The sequence below is a fragment of the Drosophila ficusphila genome, unplaced genomic scaffold (genome assembly GCF_018152265.1).
Source record: "Drosophila ficusphila isolate 14025-0441.05 unplaced genomic scaffold, ASM1815226v1 contig_286, whole genome shotgun sequence".
Classification (NCBI taxonomy): domain Eukaryota; kingdom Metazoa; phylum Arthropoda; class Insecta; order Diptera; family Drosophilidae; genus Drosophila; species Drosophila ficusphila.
The window spans coordinates 7,361,983-7,380,149 of NW_025064189.1; the positions used below are offsets into that span (position 1 = coordinate 7,361,983).

General features: G+C 46.4%; 7 protein-coding genes across 8 annotated transcripts in view; 3 read left to right on the plus strand and 4 right to left on the minus strand.

Annotated features, from left to right (window-relative positions):
- Window positions 1–975, plus strand: LOC108100662. Its single transcript, XM_017204673.2, has 2 exons — window positions 1–349; window positions 415–975. The coding sequence occupies exons 1-2, from the start codon at window positions 330–332 to the stop codon at window positions 881–883; spliced, it is 489 nt and encodes a 162-aa protein (XP_017060162.1). The 5' UTR covers window positions 1–329; the 3' UTR covers window positions 884–975.
- LOC108100661 (tryptophan 5-hydroxylase 1) lies at window positions 886–3,824 on the minus strand. Its single transcript, XM_017204672.1, has 7 exons — window positions 3,159–3,824; window positions 2,799–2,964; window positions 2,678–2,728; window positions 2,318–2,599; window positions 1,988–2,114; window positions 1,697–1,929; window positions 886–1,589 (listed from the first exon to the last, which is right to left on the minus strand). Exons 1-7 carry the CDS (start codon window positions 3,673–3,675, stop codon window positions 1,292–1,294), a joined length of 1,674 nt encoding a protein of 557 aa, XP_017060161.1. The 5' UTR covers window positions 3,676–3,824; the 3' UTR covers window positions 886–1,291.
- A 1,734-nt stretch (window positions 3,825–5,558) lies between these two features.
- LOC108100202 (lysozyme X) lies at window positions 5,559–6,101 on the minus strand. Its single transcript, XM_017203976.2, has one exon. It carries the CDS (start codon window positions 6,084–6,086, stop codon window positions 5,634–5,636), a length of 453 nt encoding a protein of 150 aa, XP_017059465.1. The 5' UTR covers window positions 6,087–6,101; the 3' UTR covers window positions 5,559–5,633.
- Window positions 6,102–7,065: 964 nt separating this feature from the next.
- On the plus strand, window positions 7,066–10,282 carry LOC108100689 (JNK-interacting protein 1). 2 transcript variants are annotated; one of them, XM_017204707.2, is made up of 5 exons: window positions 7,066–7,432; window positions 7,630–8,009; window positions 8,385–9,091; window positions 9,222–9,409; window positions 9,481–10,282. In XM_017204707.2, the coding sequence occupies exons 1-5, from the start codon at window positions 7,314–7,316 to the stop codon at window positions 9,551–9,553; spliced, it is 1,467 nt and encodes a 488-aa protein (XP_017060196.1). In that variant the 5' UTR covers window positions 7,066–7,313; the 3' UTR covers window positions 9,554–10,282. The 2 variants fall into 2 exon arrangements, with proteins under 2 accessions (XP_017060196.1, XP_017060195.1); XM_017204706.2 differs by having other exon boundaries at window positions 8,364–9,091; window positions 9,481–10,281.
- A 1,510-nt stretch (window positions 10,283–11,792) lies between these two features.
- LOC108100294 overlaps window positions 11,793–18,167 on the plus strand; it is a 29,365-nt gene continuing 22,990 nt past the window's right edge. The window contains exons 1-3 of the mRNA XM_017204092.2: window positions 11,793–12,319; window positions 17,026–17,449; window positions 17,911–18,165. Coding sequence (XP_017059581.1) covers window positions 17,061–17,449; window positions 17,911–18,165 — 644 coding nt within the window. The 5' untranslated portion in view covers window positions 11,793–12,319; window positions 17,026–17,060. The remainder of the gene's footprint in view (window positions 12,320–17,025; window positions 17,450–17,910; window positions 18,166–18,167) is intronic.
- Window positions 12,823–14,130, minus strand: LOC108100296 (ester hydrolase C11orf54 homolog). Its single transcript, XM_017204094.2, has 2 exons — window positions 13,855–14,130; window positions 12,823–13,787 (listed from the first exon to the last, which is right to left on the minus strand). The coding sequence occupies exons 1-2, from the start codon at window positions 14,054–14,056 to the stop codon at window positions 12,904–12,906; spliced, it is 1,086 nt and encodes a 361-aa protein (XP_017059583.1). The 5' UTR covers window positions 14,057–14,130; the 3' UTR covers window positions 12,823–12,903.
- Window positions 14,218–15,806, minus strand: LOC108100297 (ester hydrolase C11orf54 homolog). The gene is made up of 2 exons (XM_017204095.2): window positions 15,529–15,806; window positions 14,218–15,203 (listed from the first exon to the last, which is right to left on the minus strand). Exons 1-2 carry the CDS (start codon window positions 15,623–15,625, stop codon window positions 14,320–14,322), a joined length of 981 nt encoding a protein of 326 aa, XP_017059584.1. The 5' UTR covers window positions 15,626–15,806; the 3' UTR covers window positions 14,218–14,319.

Consider the following 18,167-nt stretch of genomic DNA (forward strand, 5'->3'; position numbering starts at 1 on the left):
CGAGCATTAGCATCGGACACTCGGCCTTATCCACTTGGGCGCCTTATCAGTTATCAGTTCCGTTCGGTCAGGTCGGCCGGGGCTCTCAGTTGGATTTCAGCAGCGGAACGGAGCAGTCGGACCGCGATCAGCTCCCCAGAATCGGTGAAAACAAATATACCCACGTGCCAAGAAGCATAGAAACTAGCGAATAAAAATCCAGCAGATCAGCAGATCGGCAATAAAACACGCAGTGACTGATAAGGCACCTTGGTGCAGGCAAACAAAAAAATATACAAATCTAAACAAATTTATATACTGAAATATAAGAATACTTATACAGCGACAAGATGATGTCACATACAGTGAGGTGCGTTACCCAGTGCTCGTATTCCTAAGAATCCCAACTAATTCTAGAAATATTCTCCTGAACAGGGTCTTCAAGATGATGTACATCGTGGCGGGCATACTCATCAGCAATGCGGAGATCTGCGACACAGTGGACCGCATTCAAATAGCGCCACGCGTTGACCTCAAGCCGGACTATGACCAGAAGTACTTGACCTCCGGCGGGAACAGCCCCGGTTCCCGATCCCGCACCCATTCGCGGCAGAATTCCGGAAGTTGTTCCGGCTCCGAGGAGGGAAGCCCGACCAAGAAGCGACGGGTCAGCGTCTCGGGGATCGCAGGCGGAGTGGTGAGGGGCGTCACCAGCCAGGTCTCGAAGAGGGTGGGCCATCGCTTCGTGTGGCTCTCGGACATCCGGCTCATCCTGCAGCAGTGGCGCATGCTGGCCCTCAGCTTCAACCTCTGGACCATACCGAACTTCCTGGTCCAGTGCCTCACCAGCTACATGAGCAAGAAGCTGCTCATCAACAGCGACTGTGATATGATCTACAAGTAGGATAGGGCAGCTACACCGAGAGGTTGCGAGTTTATTGTTACTATAGTTTTTACATAGCGTTAAGATCTGAATAAACAACTGCTAGACATAGACATAGATACTTCTTTATATTGTAAAAGTTAACGTGCAGTACAGTTCGCTTATTTGTAATCAGATATTCAAGAGTTACGTAGATTGAGGGAATACATTTCTAGCTTCTTAATTCGGATTTATTTTGGTACGCTTTGATGATGAAATATTTGAAAAAATTTCGTTTACTGAAACATATTACATTTTGAATTGGTTAATAATTTTATTTAATCTTTTTAATTCATACTAATTTTGAGTTTGAAGTAGAATACTTTGGTAAGCGAACCATACTGCTTTGTGGTCCCGAATATCTGTACTGTTTTTTGTGCATTTCCATTCCTAGTCGCCCTCTGCAGTGGAATTGTCCGAGTTATCCGGACTGCAAGGACTTCCTCCGCCTCCCGATGCCCCGCCCCTTACTTTGAGACTAGTGTGGAGCATGTTGGCGATGCTGTCCACATCCAGATTCTCATCCGTTGCGGAGATCTTTCGCAAGGCCGAGCAGACGATGCTCAGATCCCCTCGGAGTTCGCTGACCACAGCGGTGATTTTCTGGGCATTCGACAGGACCTCAACACTCATCGTGTAAGGATTGTAACGCACTCCAAACGGTCGCTGGATACTTTCAGCAAAGGCCCTTTAATAAAGTATGACAAAAAAATTGTAGAATATATATTTGGATTTAAAAAATAATTTTAATGTATTTCTTAGGTTTTCTGTACATTATAAATAAAGAGAACTCACCTCATCTGCTCCTTGGCCTCCTCAAAGGAATCGGTGTAGTAGTAGGCGTTCTGGTAGGAGGTGATGATACACTCTTCCTGGCAAGTCAGCTCCGGATCGAACTTCTTTATCTTGTCTTCCGCCGTGATCGCATGCTGCAGTTCAGCCACGGAACTCAGCAGTCCGGCTCCATAAACTTTGAAGGTGCTGTCCGCCTGCTTGCACAAACCAAATTCCACAGTGAAGAAATAGAGCTGCAAAGAAAGGAATTGAAGAACAGGGAACGGGATGGTGAAGGGTTAAAATATCCACCGTGGCCAGCTTCTCGATATCCGCGTCACTTGCTCCCAACGAGGCCAAGCCAATCTCCTGCGAGAATTGGGCAAAACTCGAGTTGGCCAGAAGTGGCATGTGGCCAAGAAGTTCGTGGCAACAGTCCCTGGAAATTAATTAAACCAAATCAATCTATGAATATTCTAACCAGTCTTTTAAAAAATATTTATATTCCTAATATGGTTAAATAGAAATATACACAGTACATAAAAGGTAAAGTAACAAAACAAATATATACATATTTTATATATTTATTTATTATTAATATATTTCTTTAGAATTAATATAATTAATATAAATAAAACTTACGGCTCGGGAGTATAGAATGGATCCGATGAGTGTCGTATGTACTGGGTGCAGTGGAAAACGCGAAAGGCGAGTCCTGAAAGGAAATCCCTTGGGGAGAGGTATCCTGCCACGGGTCGCAGTTGGAATCCCGTCTTGCGCTTCAGGTAAACACTCACATCCTGCAGCTGGGGCACATTATCCTCGCGATAGCCGCAGTACTTCTCCAACTCCGGCCAGTTGTCCATGTACTCCGGCACAGCATGCAACACGTAGAGGCGATGCAGCTCCAAGAAAACAGTGCCCCTTTTGGTAGAAAGTTTCAAAGCAGCCACATGAATCGATTCTGCGGCAATCAGAGTGCGAATGCAATCAAAAACTTACCAAGTTTTCACCTCCTCAGGTGTGTATTGCACTCGGGGAATGGGGTTGCCACTGAAAGTGGAAAGTTTAGCAGTGACAGTGGGAGATGCTCCCTGTTCGAATCTGGTTATGCAACACTTACTGCTTGAAGTTATTGGCTATGGCCGAGAACTGTTCGCGACGTTTGCGGTAAACGGGATCCTTGAATCCTGGATGGTCGGCATCCAACTCAGAGCCGTACATAAGGACATTCTGAGCCTTGTCAAGGTCGGAGATCTTTCGCGGAAACCAAACCATGTCCCCGAAATCTATTTTAAAAAGAAAAATTAAAAACTGCTAGCAAAGAATTGATGAACTATAAATAAAATTAACCATCTCAAATTCTGTATCGAATTTTTTATGGTTATCCAACTCCTCACAATTATTTCTTTAACATTTGTTGTCCGCATAAAAAACTTTAGATTTCCTCCCATTTTAAGAGATACTTTTTTTGTGGACTCACCAAAACTGGAGCAGGCCGATAGCGATGGAGCCCTGGACAAGCCGTGCGTGTTCACGGAGGTGTAGTTCACCGAAGCCACCTCCCGGTTGAGCATCTTGACCACCTGGTCGAGCCGCCGGGAATCGCACTCCACATCCACGAGGACGTCCGCCTGGTTGGTGCCCATCTCCATCGGCGAGAGCTCCAAGTGCAGGACGTTGATGCCCAGCTCCTGGAAGACCTGCAGGGCTCTGGCCAGATTGCCCACCTGGTTGCGCAGGGTGAAGATGATGGAGATGCGGTCGCCGGGGGAATGCTGCCTGGCATTGTCCTGGCCGACACCGCCACCGATGGCCAGCCTCGGAGGCTCCGGCGGAGCTGATGAGTGCCTGGCGAGATTCGGATGATTCGGGTGCGGTGATCCGGAATTGGTATCCTTTTTCAGCTGGTGCAAGGGACTGCCCTGCTTGACGGCCCACTCCTGCTCGCCGCTCCTGTAGAGCCACAGGCCCAGAAGACTCTTTCCGGAGGCACTCATCACTGCACTGCACTTGGTGGCGGTTCTCCTCGTTCGGTTTTTATTTTCTCCGCGGGCACACGCGTCGTATGCGCAACTCAGCGCCAACTGCAAGATCCTGCCGATGCGACAGCCCTTTTATAGGCCACCCGCAGGACTCGCACACACGCAGCCGGAGATACATATTCAATTGTATTTATTAAGTGTGCGTGGCGAGATAAATTCGTTCAAGGATATAAAAGCTACAAGTGAGTCTTTCTGTTCGCAGGCCCCACCCCCTTTCGGGGAGGGATGTGCTCTGGCTCTGATTGGCCAAATCATGCTGGAGTCAGGCCAAAACGCTAACGCATGACGTCATATTGCCCTAACAAAAAGGTCGCTAGTTCTTCTAGAGTACTTGTGACCCACAAAAAACGAAATCGTTTTTAATTAAAAGTAAAAAGTAAAAGTAAGTAAAAATAAAGTAAAAAGTAAAGTAAAAAATTATATCATGCAATGCAAAGTAAAAAGTAAAGTAAAAAACTATTCAATTATCATTAAAATAACAAAATTAAAATAAAATTTTATTTTATTTTTTTCAAAGAGAACAATTCTCTTTAAATTATTATAAAATAAATAAAGCTTAAATGCTTACATTTTATTAAAGCAGGGCATATAATAATAACCATACTCCCCCAATTTCACTTTCTAATCAGCAGCACCAACTTTCAATTGAATAAGGAAAAAGTCAGGGGTTTGGGTTCGTTGGACAGACAGACAGACAGATAGACTTTTGTGCTTGACTTTCAAATTGAAGCGTTTAATTTATGCTGGTATCGCAGTGACTAGTGTGCCGTGAGGAAAACCTAGTGAGTCCGTTGGAAAAACAGCGAAACTCCTGTCGGATAAAATCAATACGAAGTCAGTTGAGGAAAGCGCCGAGTCTGCGACATTGAGAGTGGTCAAATAAATGGGTTGCTAGGTAGTTGGCCAAGTCGAGCGGCCATAAAAGAAGAACGCTTTCCACCACCCAAAGGCAACGGCAACCACTTGATGCTTCCAGCAGAGTCAATAGTAGATAAATGGCAATTTCTTTCCGCCCGCTTCTTTGGGCCTTTGTTTGCGCTTCGAGAAAAGCAAATAGCGCCAGGGGAGGCGGAAAGAAAGGGAATCCTGGCGGAGGGGAAGCCGCAGTCAGTGCCACTTGACTATTAAAATATGCGAAAAACCCCACTAAACACATGCGTGGGCATTCCCCCGTTCCCCCTTCCTCAGTTTCCCCTTCCCATTAAACTCATCAGCTGAGGCGATAAACTTAATGGTGCTGGCTAACTGATTGACCGACAAACGACTGACTCCCAGGAGCCAGCCACTTTCTGTTGTTTGCCCACGAGCTGATGGATTTATGGGAGCAGCTCGGTTGCCCCAAAGGATGCAGGATGCCTCCCACTCCGCGGCGACTCCTTCCAGACGGAGATGGAGTCCGGAACGGAGTCGAGGTCACGATGAATGGCAGTTCTTGATTCCCTTGATTTCAGAATAATTAAGTTAGACGAGTTGCTTGGAGGGGGTTAAAGCGACGAACTGTGACTCGGATTAAATTTGAGGACTAGCGAGGGTGGTAATTGTAACAACATTTGAAAACATACATTTTACAATATACGCATGCTTAAGCTGGATTTAAAGTTTGTAAAAATTAAGCTTTAACTTAAGAAGAAGAGGGCTGACACACCCAGGAGGCATCTCGAGGAAAATACCGAAACCAGAATTCTGTCAGATAGAGATCAAATAAATAATTTAAAATCGGAAAGCAAAGTTTTCTGCTCATTTACCGGTTGGTCAATCCCAAATCATAAATTTGGTGGGACGAACGCACAAAATTTATTGAGCACAATTCCGTGGAAAGCGAAAAGCAACAATATCAGTTCGTTACAATTGCTCAAACAAAAGTATATTTAAGTGTGAATTGGTTTCCATTGTGTTTATAAATAAACACTTGCTCATAGATCTCTTTCGTATGAGTTACAGTTGAAGCAGTCATCAATCGATGGCAGCGGCCCGCTGCAGTACTCCCAGGTGGCCCAGGCTGTCCAGCCCTGTTCTCCTTGGACCTTTTGGGCACATCTCACAGAATTCCTAATATTGTCGGTCAGAAGTTCGTTACAATTTATATTGCAGCCGTTGGAGGAGTACTTTCCACTGGCCGGTTGGCACCAGTAGCGGTCGTTAATCTGGAAAATGCCGTAGTCGTTGGATCCATCCGAGTTGGGGGGTCCCACAACATGGGTGCGATAGTCACTCTCGTGCCGGGCAATGCAGGTCCACCTGGCCAACTGACTCTTGGGCACTCCGAGCCTGTACATCTCCCTGGCCAGGGAACACCTATCCATGGTGCGGGCCAGGGTAACCGAAATGGCCACAGCCAGTACACAAATCACCAGAGCAGCTCTCATTCCGATGCGAATAGGTTGGATCTTAATAAAATACTGATTGTTCTGCCGGCTGACTCGGCCTATTTATATACATGTTATCGTAATATAAATTTTTATTGAATCAGTGCATCCGCCTTATCAGAATGTCCCAGTAGGTGGGAAAGGCCCCCATATCAGTTGGCTAACGGATGTTTAAAGTCAGGCTCAGGCGATGACGAAGAAAGTAAGCTAGTTTCGGCATGCCGAATCTTATATATCCTTGCAGTCATTAAACAATATCGAAGGTATGACGATTTTTCTATGAATTTTTTTATATTGTTACCGGTTGTTTAATGACAGCTATATGATATAGTCATCCGATTTCAATAAAATTTAATTCGAAATTTAATAGTAGTTAAAAAACACCATCAGGAAAAAATAAAATTAATTAATAAATTTAATTAACAATGTGTATCATAAGAAATGTTGTTACTGTTTTGCCGTTTTTTTTTTTTTAATTTTAAATTCAAAAACTTGCAAAAATGAGTTTGCTACAAAAAAAATTAACTAATGATGCAGTTTGTAAAAGAATTAAAATACGAACTCTTAATAAAGATTCAGCAAGGTACCTTTAAAGCTAAGAAAACCATGTCAAATATACTCCTTTTTCATAAGTGTATTTAAACAAGAGAGTCATTTTTTTAATTTTCTTATTATATTATATTAATCTTTAAAAATTGTTTGCTCATATCCCTTTCCGGATAAATACGCCCCTGGAAACTGGTGGCCGAGGCGCAACAGCATTGCAATTCGCAACTCACCCCTTGGAATTTGTGGAGCGGATGTGACGCACTGCGCAGGCGCGCTGCTGGTCAACCCCCAAGTGAAGACACGGATGCCGCTGACCCCCCGACCTTTGCCCTGCCAGCGGTAAACAAAAACAAGTCGGAGAGCCGTGGCCAGAGAGAGCTTACGCCTGACAGCTGAAAGTCCCAAAATTTCCCTGACTCGGGCCTCCACTGCGCGTTATGTGGCACCACTCACATCTGGAACTCAGAAGGGGACTCAAGTGCGCCAGCGACGTCAAGGAAATTATCGATTTTCGCATGTGAAGTGAAAAAATTGACTGCGCTGGCGAAAAACTCTAAAGTTAACCCGTAACAGAGTGAAATCCAAGCGAAAATCCGATCAAATCGAGCCAATTGAGAGCCCCGGCCAGCCTGTAGTTGTGGGCGTGGCAGCTGGGCGAAGGCCTGGTCAGAAGACGAGATGGCTGACAGCGAATTCGAGGAGTTCCACAGGCCCATATTTGAGCCACATACACATACGATTGCTGGATTCGCAACTGGAGCAGCCAGCAAGAAGAACAATTCCCATGCATTTTACTCGTAAGTAGGAGGTTAAAGGTTACACCGACTCAATGAAGTGAACTGATGTGCAGTTAGGAAGCTGCACGTGTCCTCAAGAGCACCCCTTTGCAACCCAAAAAAAAAAAAAAATCATTCGGTATCCTTGAAGGGATATGCGTGCTGCAATTTTCGCATGCCACTTTCCAACTGACTCATCCCTCAAATCCAATTTGCAGTCTAATTCCCAACGATGAGCTGGAGGACTCGCACTCCTCGAAGAGCGACGGCGACGGCTCCGACCAGGAGGACGGCATTGGCCTGGTGGACCACGAGCCCAAGATGCGTCAGGTGGAGGACGACGAGCTGGGCGATGGCCTCAAGGTCACCTTGTCCTCGGACGGATCGCTGGACACCAACGACTCCTTCAACTCGCACCGACATCATCCGTTGAACCACCAGGATGCCATCGGCGGCTTCCTGGGCATGGACACCAGTGGGCTGGGTACTGGCAACAATGCTCCGGTTACCATCGGAGCCAGCACAGATCTCCTGGCACCGAATTCAGCTGCCACGCGTCGTCGTCGCAAGTTGCCCGAAATACCCAAGAATAAGAAATGTAAGTTTGGGATAGAGAACTTAGTTTCCGGTTGAGAGTCCTGCATGCAATTAGATTTATGGGGCTAGTCCGGTTTTCAGAGGAATTTCTTTCATAAGGTTTTATTTTCTTATTTGATCAATTTAAAAATCAGAATAAATTCGAATAAGTAAGTTATCTAATTAACCAGTTGGATAATTAACTTAGTTTTGCCTTCGCAACAAGAACTCGTTTACTTTTTAATTTACTAATGAGAGTATGTCATAAGCAACCCCTTGACCAATCATTTTTTTAATCAACCCCTTTGAAAACCGGTTAGTCCCTGTCAAGATCCCCTTGTAGTTTCGGGCTAACCCGCTCACGGCCTCGTTGCAGCTTCCATTCTGCATCTTCTAGGTGGCTCCAACTTCGGCTCCCTGGCAGATGAGTTCCGCAACGGGGGCGGCATGGGCGGAGTGCCACCAGCAGGGCGAGGGGGCGGCCAACAGCGCTCGTTTCTGTCGCTCAAGTGCGGCTACTTGATGGACGAGGACTCCAGCCCGGACTCGGAGCGGATGCAGAGCCTCGGCGACGTGGACAGTGGCCACAGCACGGCGCACTCGCCCAACGACTTCAAGAGCATGTCGCCCCAAATCACGTCTCCCGTTTCGCAGTCCCCCTTCCCGCCACCCTTCGGGGGCGTGCCCTTCGGCCAGCTGGAGATGCTGGAGGCCACGCACCGCGGCCTGCACAAGTTCGTGCCGCGCCACCACGACGAGATCGAGCTGGAGATCGGCGACGCCATCTACGTGCAGAAGGAGGCCGAGGACCTCTGGTGCGAGGGCGTCAATCTGCGCACCGGCCGCCAGGGCATCTTCCCCTCGGCCTACGCCGTCGACCTGGACTACAACGAGTTCGATCCCACGGTGCAGCTGGTGAAGAAGGAGCGCTACCTGCTCGGCTACCTCGGTTCGGTGGAGACGCTGGCCCACAAGGGCACCGGCGTCGTCTGCCAGGCGGTGCGCAAGATCGTCGGCGAGTACGGCAACTCGCCCACCGGACAGACCTGCATCCTGGAGGTCTCCGACCAGGGACTGCGCATGGTGGACCGATCGGGCCCGAATGTGAGTGAATATCTGATATATGTTTCCTCTAAGAATGCAGGAACTTTACCCCCTCTTTCCTTGATTTTTCGTGATATTATACCATTAAGAGTGCAAGAAATATATAATAATTATTCCTCTCCCCCAACAGCAAAACAAAAAGGACAAGAAACCTTGCATCGACTACTTCTACTCCCTGAAGAACGTCTCCTTCTGCGCGTTTCACCCTCGCGATCACCGCTTCATTGGCTTCATAACCAAACACCCCACGGTTCAGCGGTTCGCCTGTCACGTCTTCAAGGGCTCCGAGTCCACCAGACCCGTGGCCGAGGCAGTGGGGTAAGTCTTTGAGAGTAAATAAACCCCTGAACCCCATATATAATGCATATTATCCCCCTCCTCAATTTCAGTCGTGCTTTCCAGCGATTCTATCAGAAATTCATTGAAACCGCTTATCCCATCGAGGACATCTACATTGAGTAGGCTTGCAAGGGAGGTTTGTGCTTAGGCAAAGAATTCATTAACCAATACGATATATTTTTTGTGCGGTTATTACGAATAAAAACGAAACGATAATTCTCAAGAAATATTTGCTCTTCTTCAAAGAGAATCTCAAATAAATTCAATAAGCTCGCAATAGAAACCCTAGCTATAGAGTATTATGATTTATCCGTTCCTAAAGTTGTGCAAGATCTTAGACATGTAAATAGTTAACTTTGGTTCAAACTCCCACTTGACACTAAAGCTTCAAGCAATCAGCAATAGATGCCCTTTGTAGGAACACCCTTTATACACCAGTACATAGCATATAGACAAATGCACAACCAGTAACACACGATAATTTGAATTCCTCTCAAGAGCCCCAATTTTGTATCGGAAGGAAAGTAGCTCGGTTGGGTTTATTGTAAAGCCGAATTGTTTAGTTTAGATTGGATCCCAATATCCAACTCCAGATCCTGGCAAAGCACAAAACAGAGTGAGGCCAAAGTAATTTAGAGATATTCGTGTGACCTTAGTTCAGTTATGTGAAACCTTCAGTTACGAGACTCAACAATATCGAACACCAGCTGCTACATTTCGAAGTATTCTCAATAAAAGCCCAGTTCTAAGATGTGTAAACCTATAAAGTTGTATACAAACAGACGAATATATACTGTATATGTATACAAAAGAAATATATATATATATAAAGAAAGCAAAAAAACAAAATTGACTTTACTTAAGAGGGTGAGTACTACTAGCTAAATTAAATAATAGTATTTGTTTTTTCTTAAAAGTATGCTACAAAATTTTTATTTTTTAAACTTTTTAGTAGCTACTTTCGTCCCAAAGTGTTGCTCTTCAAACAAAGACAACAATTTAACAGCCTAAAAGCGAACTATTTTTTTAGCTGCTAATTTTACTTTTCCCACGCAAATCCATTAAACATGCTGATCTACCTCTGGAAGCCAATTAGATGCTGATTTCCATTAAATTACATGCCACGAAAGAGTATCACTTGAAATTATCATTCTCTTAGATGCAACCGATTAAGTAATCATATCGTTATATTTAAGTACTCCAAGTAATCTGTTACTTTTCTTTAAAGTGCACTTTTCAGATATATTTTAAAGATTGCTCTGTGGCGACTGGAAAGATATCCCCGGGGATCAATTCTATAATTCGCCATCAGTTTTTATGTCTTACCGCGCACTTACTCTTCCGGATCTGTGCCGAAAAAAAACAATCACACATTTATGAAAACGCCCAGGCAATGGAGAATAAATTGCCGAGCTATTATAATGGCGATACATCAGTTAGCCTGGGGGCATCAATCATTATGCAATTTTTACGAAGACAGCCGGCAGCCGCGGATACTTTCTTCGGAGGTGGTTCACCGAACCAGTTGTGGTGGTGGGCCGGCCTGATCTGCCTTTGGGCAAATTGTTCCAACAGGAGCACCGCCGACTAAAACTAAGTAAATTCGTGTCGCTTTTAATGGCAATGGATACCCGAAGTAGCCTTGGCCGCGACTTTGGCAATGGCCAAATGATTTGGGCCCAGTGTGGAAAATAGAAAACGGGTTTTAGTGGTTGGGAAAATTGCCGCGGCACTCGCTTGATGCACTTGTCCGTCGGCCCGGCCTCTTGGCTCCGTCAACAAATGTGGCCAATTACAGATTAAACGACAACTTCAATTTGAAAACGCTTGTAAAACAGAGCAGCCGAAAAGCCAACCAGATTTGTCACAGGAGCAGCAGTGGCGGTATTAGACTTATCTCAGAGATTTGATATCGAAAAGGGGTCTGAATGAGTCTTAAACTCTCTAAAGTACTTAGAAATACAAATTTACATTTAATATTCTATTTTCCGTAATAGCATAAAAAAGTTATGATTTCTGTAACCTTTGTTTTACTTATTTTTATACCAAGCAAGTAAATATCAAAGATATATTTACAAGCTTTCTCTTTTAATCGTTTACTTAAAAAAGGGAAAAACATTTAACCAAATTTGATAATGTGTGAATGCGTACTGCAAAATAAAATATTTTTTTTTATTTGCTCTGGTCTTTAGAAGCTGAAAAGTGTTATTTGCAGGCTGACAGCTTTTCTGAGTGCACACGAGTGGCTAGAACCAATGTTTGTAGAAATCCCCCAAACAAGTTCGCTATCTACGCGCCTGGAAGCCATGTGAAAAGCCACTCCGACGTTCGAGCCATCTGATCGCCGACTTCATTCAGTCTGCAACTCGCGTTTCGGCCGAGCAGACGCTCTTGAATCGGTGCGGTGGACCCGGTGTGAAGTTTTGGCCCAAAATCAAAGCGCCGACTGAGTTTCGAGCGCGGAGTTTCAAAGACTTCGAAGCTGGTGAAGTGAAGTCGTGTGGAAGTCGAGTCAATCAAAGCGAGCCAGCTAATAAAAAGTGCTAATGGTGTGTTTAAAATATGAATAAACCGAGTATGCCTGGGCCACAAAAACGGTTACAAAAATAACAACTCCAACCACAATCGCAGTGGCAACAATAACAAAAAGAGATTTTCTTTTCGTGGGACGAAGAAATCGCATTTGCATTTCACCGCTCCGGCTTGGCTGGTAGATTAAATTGGATCAATCGATGGATGTTTTGGTGTTTGATTGTGTGCCACTTTCATAAAAAGCTTTCCAGAATCTGGAATAATAAATATTTAAATGCAAATATTAGAAACCCGTTAAGAAGCGCCGAAAGAACAATAGTTGCTTGAATTCTGGGAGAGTCTCGTCGGCGTGAGTGGGTAAGTCCATCTATAATATATAGAAGTGATCGATGTGGCTATCAACTGCGATTTATAACTGTCACAACAAACTAGTTGTTGTTGTTTTTGTGGTTTAGCATTCATCTATATGTTTAGTGGAAATCCATGAAAATCGGTTCGATGGCTGAATTCGCGCGATGCACTCGCAGCGCTGCTCTGCATGAATTAAAGTTATTAAATAATTAATGGCCAGCGGTGCAAAGAGAAAAACACAGATTGCTGCATGTTTGGGGCATTATTTACGGCCTGCTTAGCTAGACGGCCGTATCGCGTCTCTCATTAGGCCAAGCATGAAGCTCCAGAATCCCAGACTCGTATATGAGTATGGTGGCCATATCATTTGGCCATCGATTTGCATTTCGAAGAAAGCGGCGGCTCCACTTTTCAGCAATTACATAAAGCCCATCCCCTGAGGGGTCTGCTTCACAAATGGTGCGACTCCAATTAGCGATTCCCAAGAAGAGCAGACAGAAACCGAAACCTTTTTGCTCGCAAGGCGTTTATTTTTGGCTCACTTATTAGCAGGTAAAATTGATTTGACAGTTGTAGATCCGATAAAGCCATCAGTCTCTTCCCAACTGGTCGGTTACCACTGGTCTGTCCACTCGGATTACACGTTCGGCCACGTTAAGATAAGCCTCGTACTCCACGACATCCGGAGTGGTGTCGTAATGGTAATGACCTCCCCAGTTTTCGAAGGAAAACGAGTGGAAGTGCTGCAGCCTCAAGTCGAGTCCCAAATCTTTGGTAACCAAGGTGCCCACTGCATTCAGCTGGGCGGGCATTTCGTAGAACTTGAGCCACTCTTGGATCTGCTCTTGGGTGTGAATCGGCGTCTTACTGAAGTCCCGCATCACGTGCTGGTGGACACAGCCCTTCTTCACCACAAAGATGCCACCCAGACCCACCACTTTGTCGCCAAAGTGCTGCTCTAAGCCCTTTCGAATGCACTCCACAAAGTTTTCTTTTCCTGTTCTCTGTTTTGCGGAGATTCTGAGCACTTCTCCTGGTTTTCCCTCGCTGAGGAATAGATTCAGGATCAGGGCGCAACGGGCTTCGGTTTCGGGAATCCTTTCCAGGACGCACTCCTCCTGATCTCCCCTCACGGTGGCCGTGTAGCTTCCTTGCTTCAGTTCGTCCTTTTCGCTCAGGGAAAAGTTGAAAATGCCCTCGCAGTTGGAGTTGCGAATGGGCCAAGGACCTGCTCCTGGCCCAATGGCGAAAATCTCGCCAGATCCTTGGGCTTTTCGAGTGATTTCCTTCAAGTTATAGAGTTTCTCCCGCTGCACTAGAGGACGTAAATAGGGTGGACCACCTGCTTCCAGTAGAGTAGGGTTGCCACCCAATCCACTCTCCACAAGACCAAACTGCGGTTCCTCTAAATCCGGACAGGGACCCACGGAAACATCAACAGTTTTAAAATTTTCACTCAAGGCACCCTGTATGACTAGAGTAGAATATAGAGAGATTTATCTGAGAACTATTTTTATCAGTGTCACTCAGTATTCGCTCACCTCTTTGGATCTCTGAAAGGCAGGGCACATGAAGTGGCTTCTCCTCGAAGAGAAGCTGATCCGTTTGAAGGTGACTCTGGCCCATGTTATCTCTGCAAATATTCCGATATGGTTTCAGGCACTTTCCCTGCTGGAGGTAAACTAGCGACTGACCAGAACATCGTAGTGTGGTAAAAATGTCAGCCAGTCGACTACCCGTCATGATAATTGCTGCACTGATAAAGGGTTTTTCACTGATATATATTTTTGTGGTAAACCTAAAAGCCTGAGGTTTTGCTATTATAAATTGTTTCGTTTTATTAACTTCTTAGAATAATTTTATTGCCCTTCATTTTAGTGTCTTCCCAAAATAAACTACTTATGTTTTCGAGTTTACTCTAGGTTTTATTTAAAATTATTTATGGGGGGCTTTGGGCAATGGAAAAGTCGGCTACAACTAGATACGGCAGATGCGGGTGATAAGATCTAGTCCCGACCCACCTTGTGGGTGGAAACGGGCTTGTCCACCCGCACCACCCGCTCGGCCACATTCAGGTAGGCCTCGTACTCAACCACATCGGGTGTAGTGTCGTAGTGGTAGTGGCCACCCCAGTTCTCGAAGGAAAAGGAGTGGAAGTGCTGCAGGCGGAGGTCGAGGTCGTGCTCCTTGGTCACCAGGGTGCCCACGGCGTTCAGCTGGGCGGGCATCTCGTAGAACTTGAGCCACTCGTTCACCTCCTCGTCGGTGTGGATCGGCGTCTTGCTGAAGTCCCGCATCACGTGCTGGTGGGCGGCGCCCTTCTTGATCACGAAGATCCCGCCCAGGCCCACGACCTTGTCGCCGTAGTGGTTCTCCAGTCCCTTTCGGATGCACTCGATGAAGTTCTGCTCGCCGGTGCGCTTCTTGGCGGTGATCTTCAGGACATCGCCGGGCTTTCCCTGACTGAGGAAGAGGTTGAGGAGCAGGGCGCAGCGGGGTTCGCTGTGGGGGATCTTCTCCAGGACGCACTCCTCCTGGGCTCCCCGCACGGTGGCCGTGTAGCTGCCGTTCGTCAGCTCGTCCTTCTCGCTCACCGACAGGTTGAAAATGCCCTCGCAGTTAGATCCCCGGATGGGCCAAGGACCTGCTCCTGCGCCCACGGCGAAGATCTTGCCGGGACCCTGGATCTTGCGCGTGATCTCCTTGATGTTGTACAGCTTATCCCGCTGAACGAGCGGCAGCAGGAAGGGCGGTCCGCCGGCCTCCAGCAGAGTGGGCTTGCCACCCAGTCCGCTCTCCACCAAGCTGAACTGCTTGGCCTTCAAGTCCGGACAAGGACCCACACTCACGTCCACACTGGCAAAGTTCTCGCTCAAGGCACCCTGTATAACTGGAGAGAGAGTGAGAGAGAGAGAGAGAGAGAGAGGGGAGGCAATGAATTAGAGCTTTATCTCGACCTCCATCTAGACGACATATGGCAAAAGCTGGCCCCCAAAGCTTTCGGCCCAATCATATGTTTCTGTTTTGGACTGCTCAATGAAAACAAAAAATAGAAAATAAAGAACGTAGAACTCAGTACTGAGAAGCGACCAAAAACCGGCTATGGAAAGTTCGGCACCGTTGTGAAGGTCATTTGCACATGGCACTCGAGAACCCCAGAATACAGCACGTATTGTTATCTCTCGGATCGGTGGGAACTCAGAATCTCAACTCACCGTTCTGCAGCTCCGACAATGGGGGCACATACAGGGGCTTCTCCTCGAAGAGCAGTTGCTCTGTACTCAGCTGGCTCTGGCTTTGGCTCTGGCTCATTTTGTCCTAGTTACTCTGCTCCTGATTCTGAATCTCAATGTGTTCTGGCCTCGTTTTCCGGCTTTCAGGTTTTCTGGTTTCGATTCCGATTCGCGACTCGCCATTCCTTTCTCTCGCCCAGTGGAAAATCAACTACCGCTCGCCAGATCGTTGCAAACGCGACTGCCTGCTAAAACCAGATGGGGTCTCGTTTTTTAAAGTTCAGTGCTCGGCTCCCGGATCGGATTTGCCCTATAGTTAACATTGCTGGTCGTACAGGGTGTGCATCGCTTGATAAGATAAACTCTTGCGCCGCATTTAGTTTAATTAGTGTCGAGATTCCCATTCTTGTTGCTCCAACAGAAGAATCCAACACCTCGCACGCCTAATGCGCATGTCAGGAAGGCAAATTCGTGGTGCGGTTAATTCACTACAGTAGCCACTCCGCTTAACGACCTAAGTCAACCTGCTGCAGGGAAGCATGAAACTTTCCACTTCTGCGGCGTCACTTTCGCTACCAGAAAAAGGTTCTTTAGGGCCCTACGATTAGAGACCCTAAACTGGTTGCTACTCCGCTTAATGGCCCGCATTTGCATATTCTTTGTGACGATGTCACCGAGAAAGTTGTTCTACTAGATTGCTTCACAATATATGCCAGATCGAGTATGTTTGCTGGGCTAATTAAAGACTGATAAAGGGGACTGGGAGGAATGCAGGTAGCTGCGGTGCACCTTTCACTGTAGCAGAGTGATAAGTCCAGCCCTCTTTGGGTTAGCCAAGCACTGATAGTGCCCGTGGTTGGTTGGCGATCGTGTATTGTCATTTAGCGGTCACGTTTACTACGTCAGTGGGCCGCTTGAGATAAGGAATTCTGATTTCCACTCCCGAAAGCTGGATTATATATAGTAGTTCAGTTCGGGTGTGGTTCGGGTCAAGCCGCAAGTGTTGGGCGATTTGTACCGTCCAAGGGCGCTAATTTGATGTATTGCCCGTCTAATGATCTAATTGCCTGGCCTGGATCCGTTCCCAACATTGATGGATCCCCGCCATTAATTGTGCCGTGGAATGACGGCTTCCACGCCTCGCTGAGGAGCAATCTGGCTGTCCAGGATCATGTCCAAACTGGTCCACGCAATCCATCATTTCGCCGATGGATGTGTAGTTTATCATAATTACAAACTCCGCCGAAGAGCCATCTACAGGCATTCGTTCTAGGCGATCGGGGTCGCCAGCGTTGGAGAGCTCGTTGCTGACCCAATTCCAATGGCGACTTCACTTTTTTCCTCGCCAATGGCCATCGGACATTGGCAAAACTGGTTGCTAGAATTGTGTCAGTTCTGATAGTCGCAGCAGGCAGTTTGTAGAGGCAGCCAAGTAGACATCCACTAACATATGTTGTGTCCACGTCCATGTCACATTAGGCAATGTCTGACGGGCGCCGATCCGCGAATTTGTAATGGGCAACCGCATCACATTGGCCAGGGGCGCCGAGGAGGGAGCCGCCGGCGAGGGGAACTCCAGATTCAACACCCGCCGGAGGTACCAGCAGCACAAGCGGGAGTACTGCCTCCAGAACGAGTACCGCTCCAAGACGCTCCCCGCCCGCCATCCCCAGTCCCCCTCAAGCAACAACAACAGCAACCACAACAGCAACCACAACAACAACAACAGCAAGAACAAGAACCAGGAGCGACTGGGCTCCAGCAGTTGCTTGGGGGCCGGCCAGAATGGAGGCAACAACGCCACATCGCACAGTGGAGAGACATCGAGGGTGCTCTTTCTGCTCTACTTGATACACCGCACCTGGAACGTGGTCATGGACACGATGGACTCACGCACCAAGAGGTAAGACTTCATTTGGCTCAAGTCCCCGCGATTAAGGTGTTATGACACGACATGGGAAAACTAAACTCTCTTTGTTGAATTACTTCATACGTAATTTATGATAAATATATAACACTTCCTTTTAATTTTTTTTAAATGTTGGAAAAAGTTGTATGTTTATTTAGGAATATCTATCATACGGCTAATTATTAAATCTTTCTACGTATAATTATTTACTGAGTAATACTATTTTTGAACTAGTGTCATAATACCTTAAATGCCACCATTCTTTTCCTTTACTAATCTTCTTCTTACTTCATATGTAATTTATCGAAAATAAATAAAATTTCTTTTTATATTTGAAAATTTTGGAAAAAAGTTGTACACTTCTATATGAATAGTTATCATTATTATATTTTTGAACTAGTGTCATAATACCTTAAGTGTTAAGTGTCCTTTACTAATCTCTCAATCCCAAACAGTCGTTCACCGCGAGGAAGTTCCCCGCAAAAGGAAGCCACCGTGGACATTGAACTCCAGCGACGACCGCCCGACGAGGAGTGCTCCATAGGCATCACCGACCTGGATGCCTCCTCCTTCTGCTCGCAGTACTCCTGCTGCAGCTGCAGCTACTGCGATGTGGAGACAGCCGGCACAGGGACCAATGTGTACAGCTCCATTGGCGACGAGTACTCATTGGACTCCATGTACGAGGTGGAGAAGTCGGTTGTAGACAGGT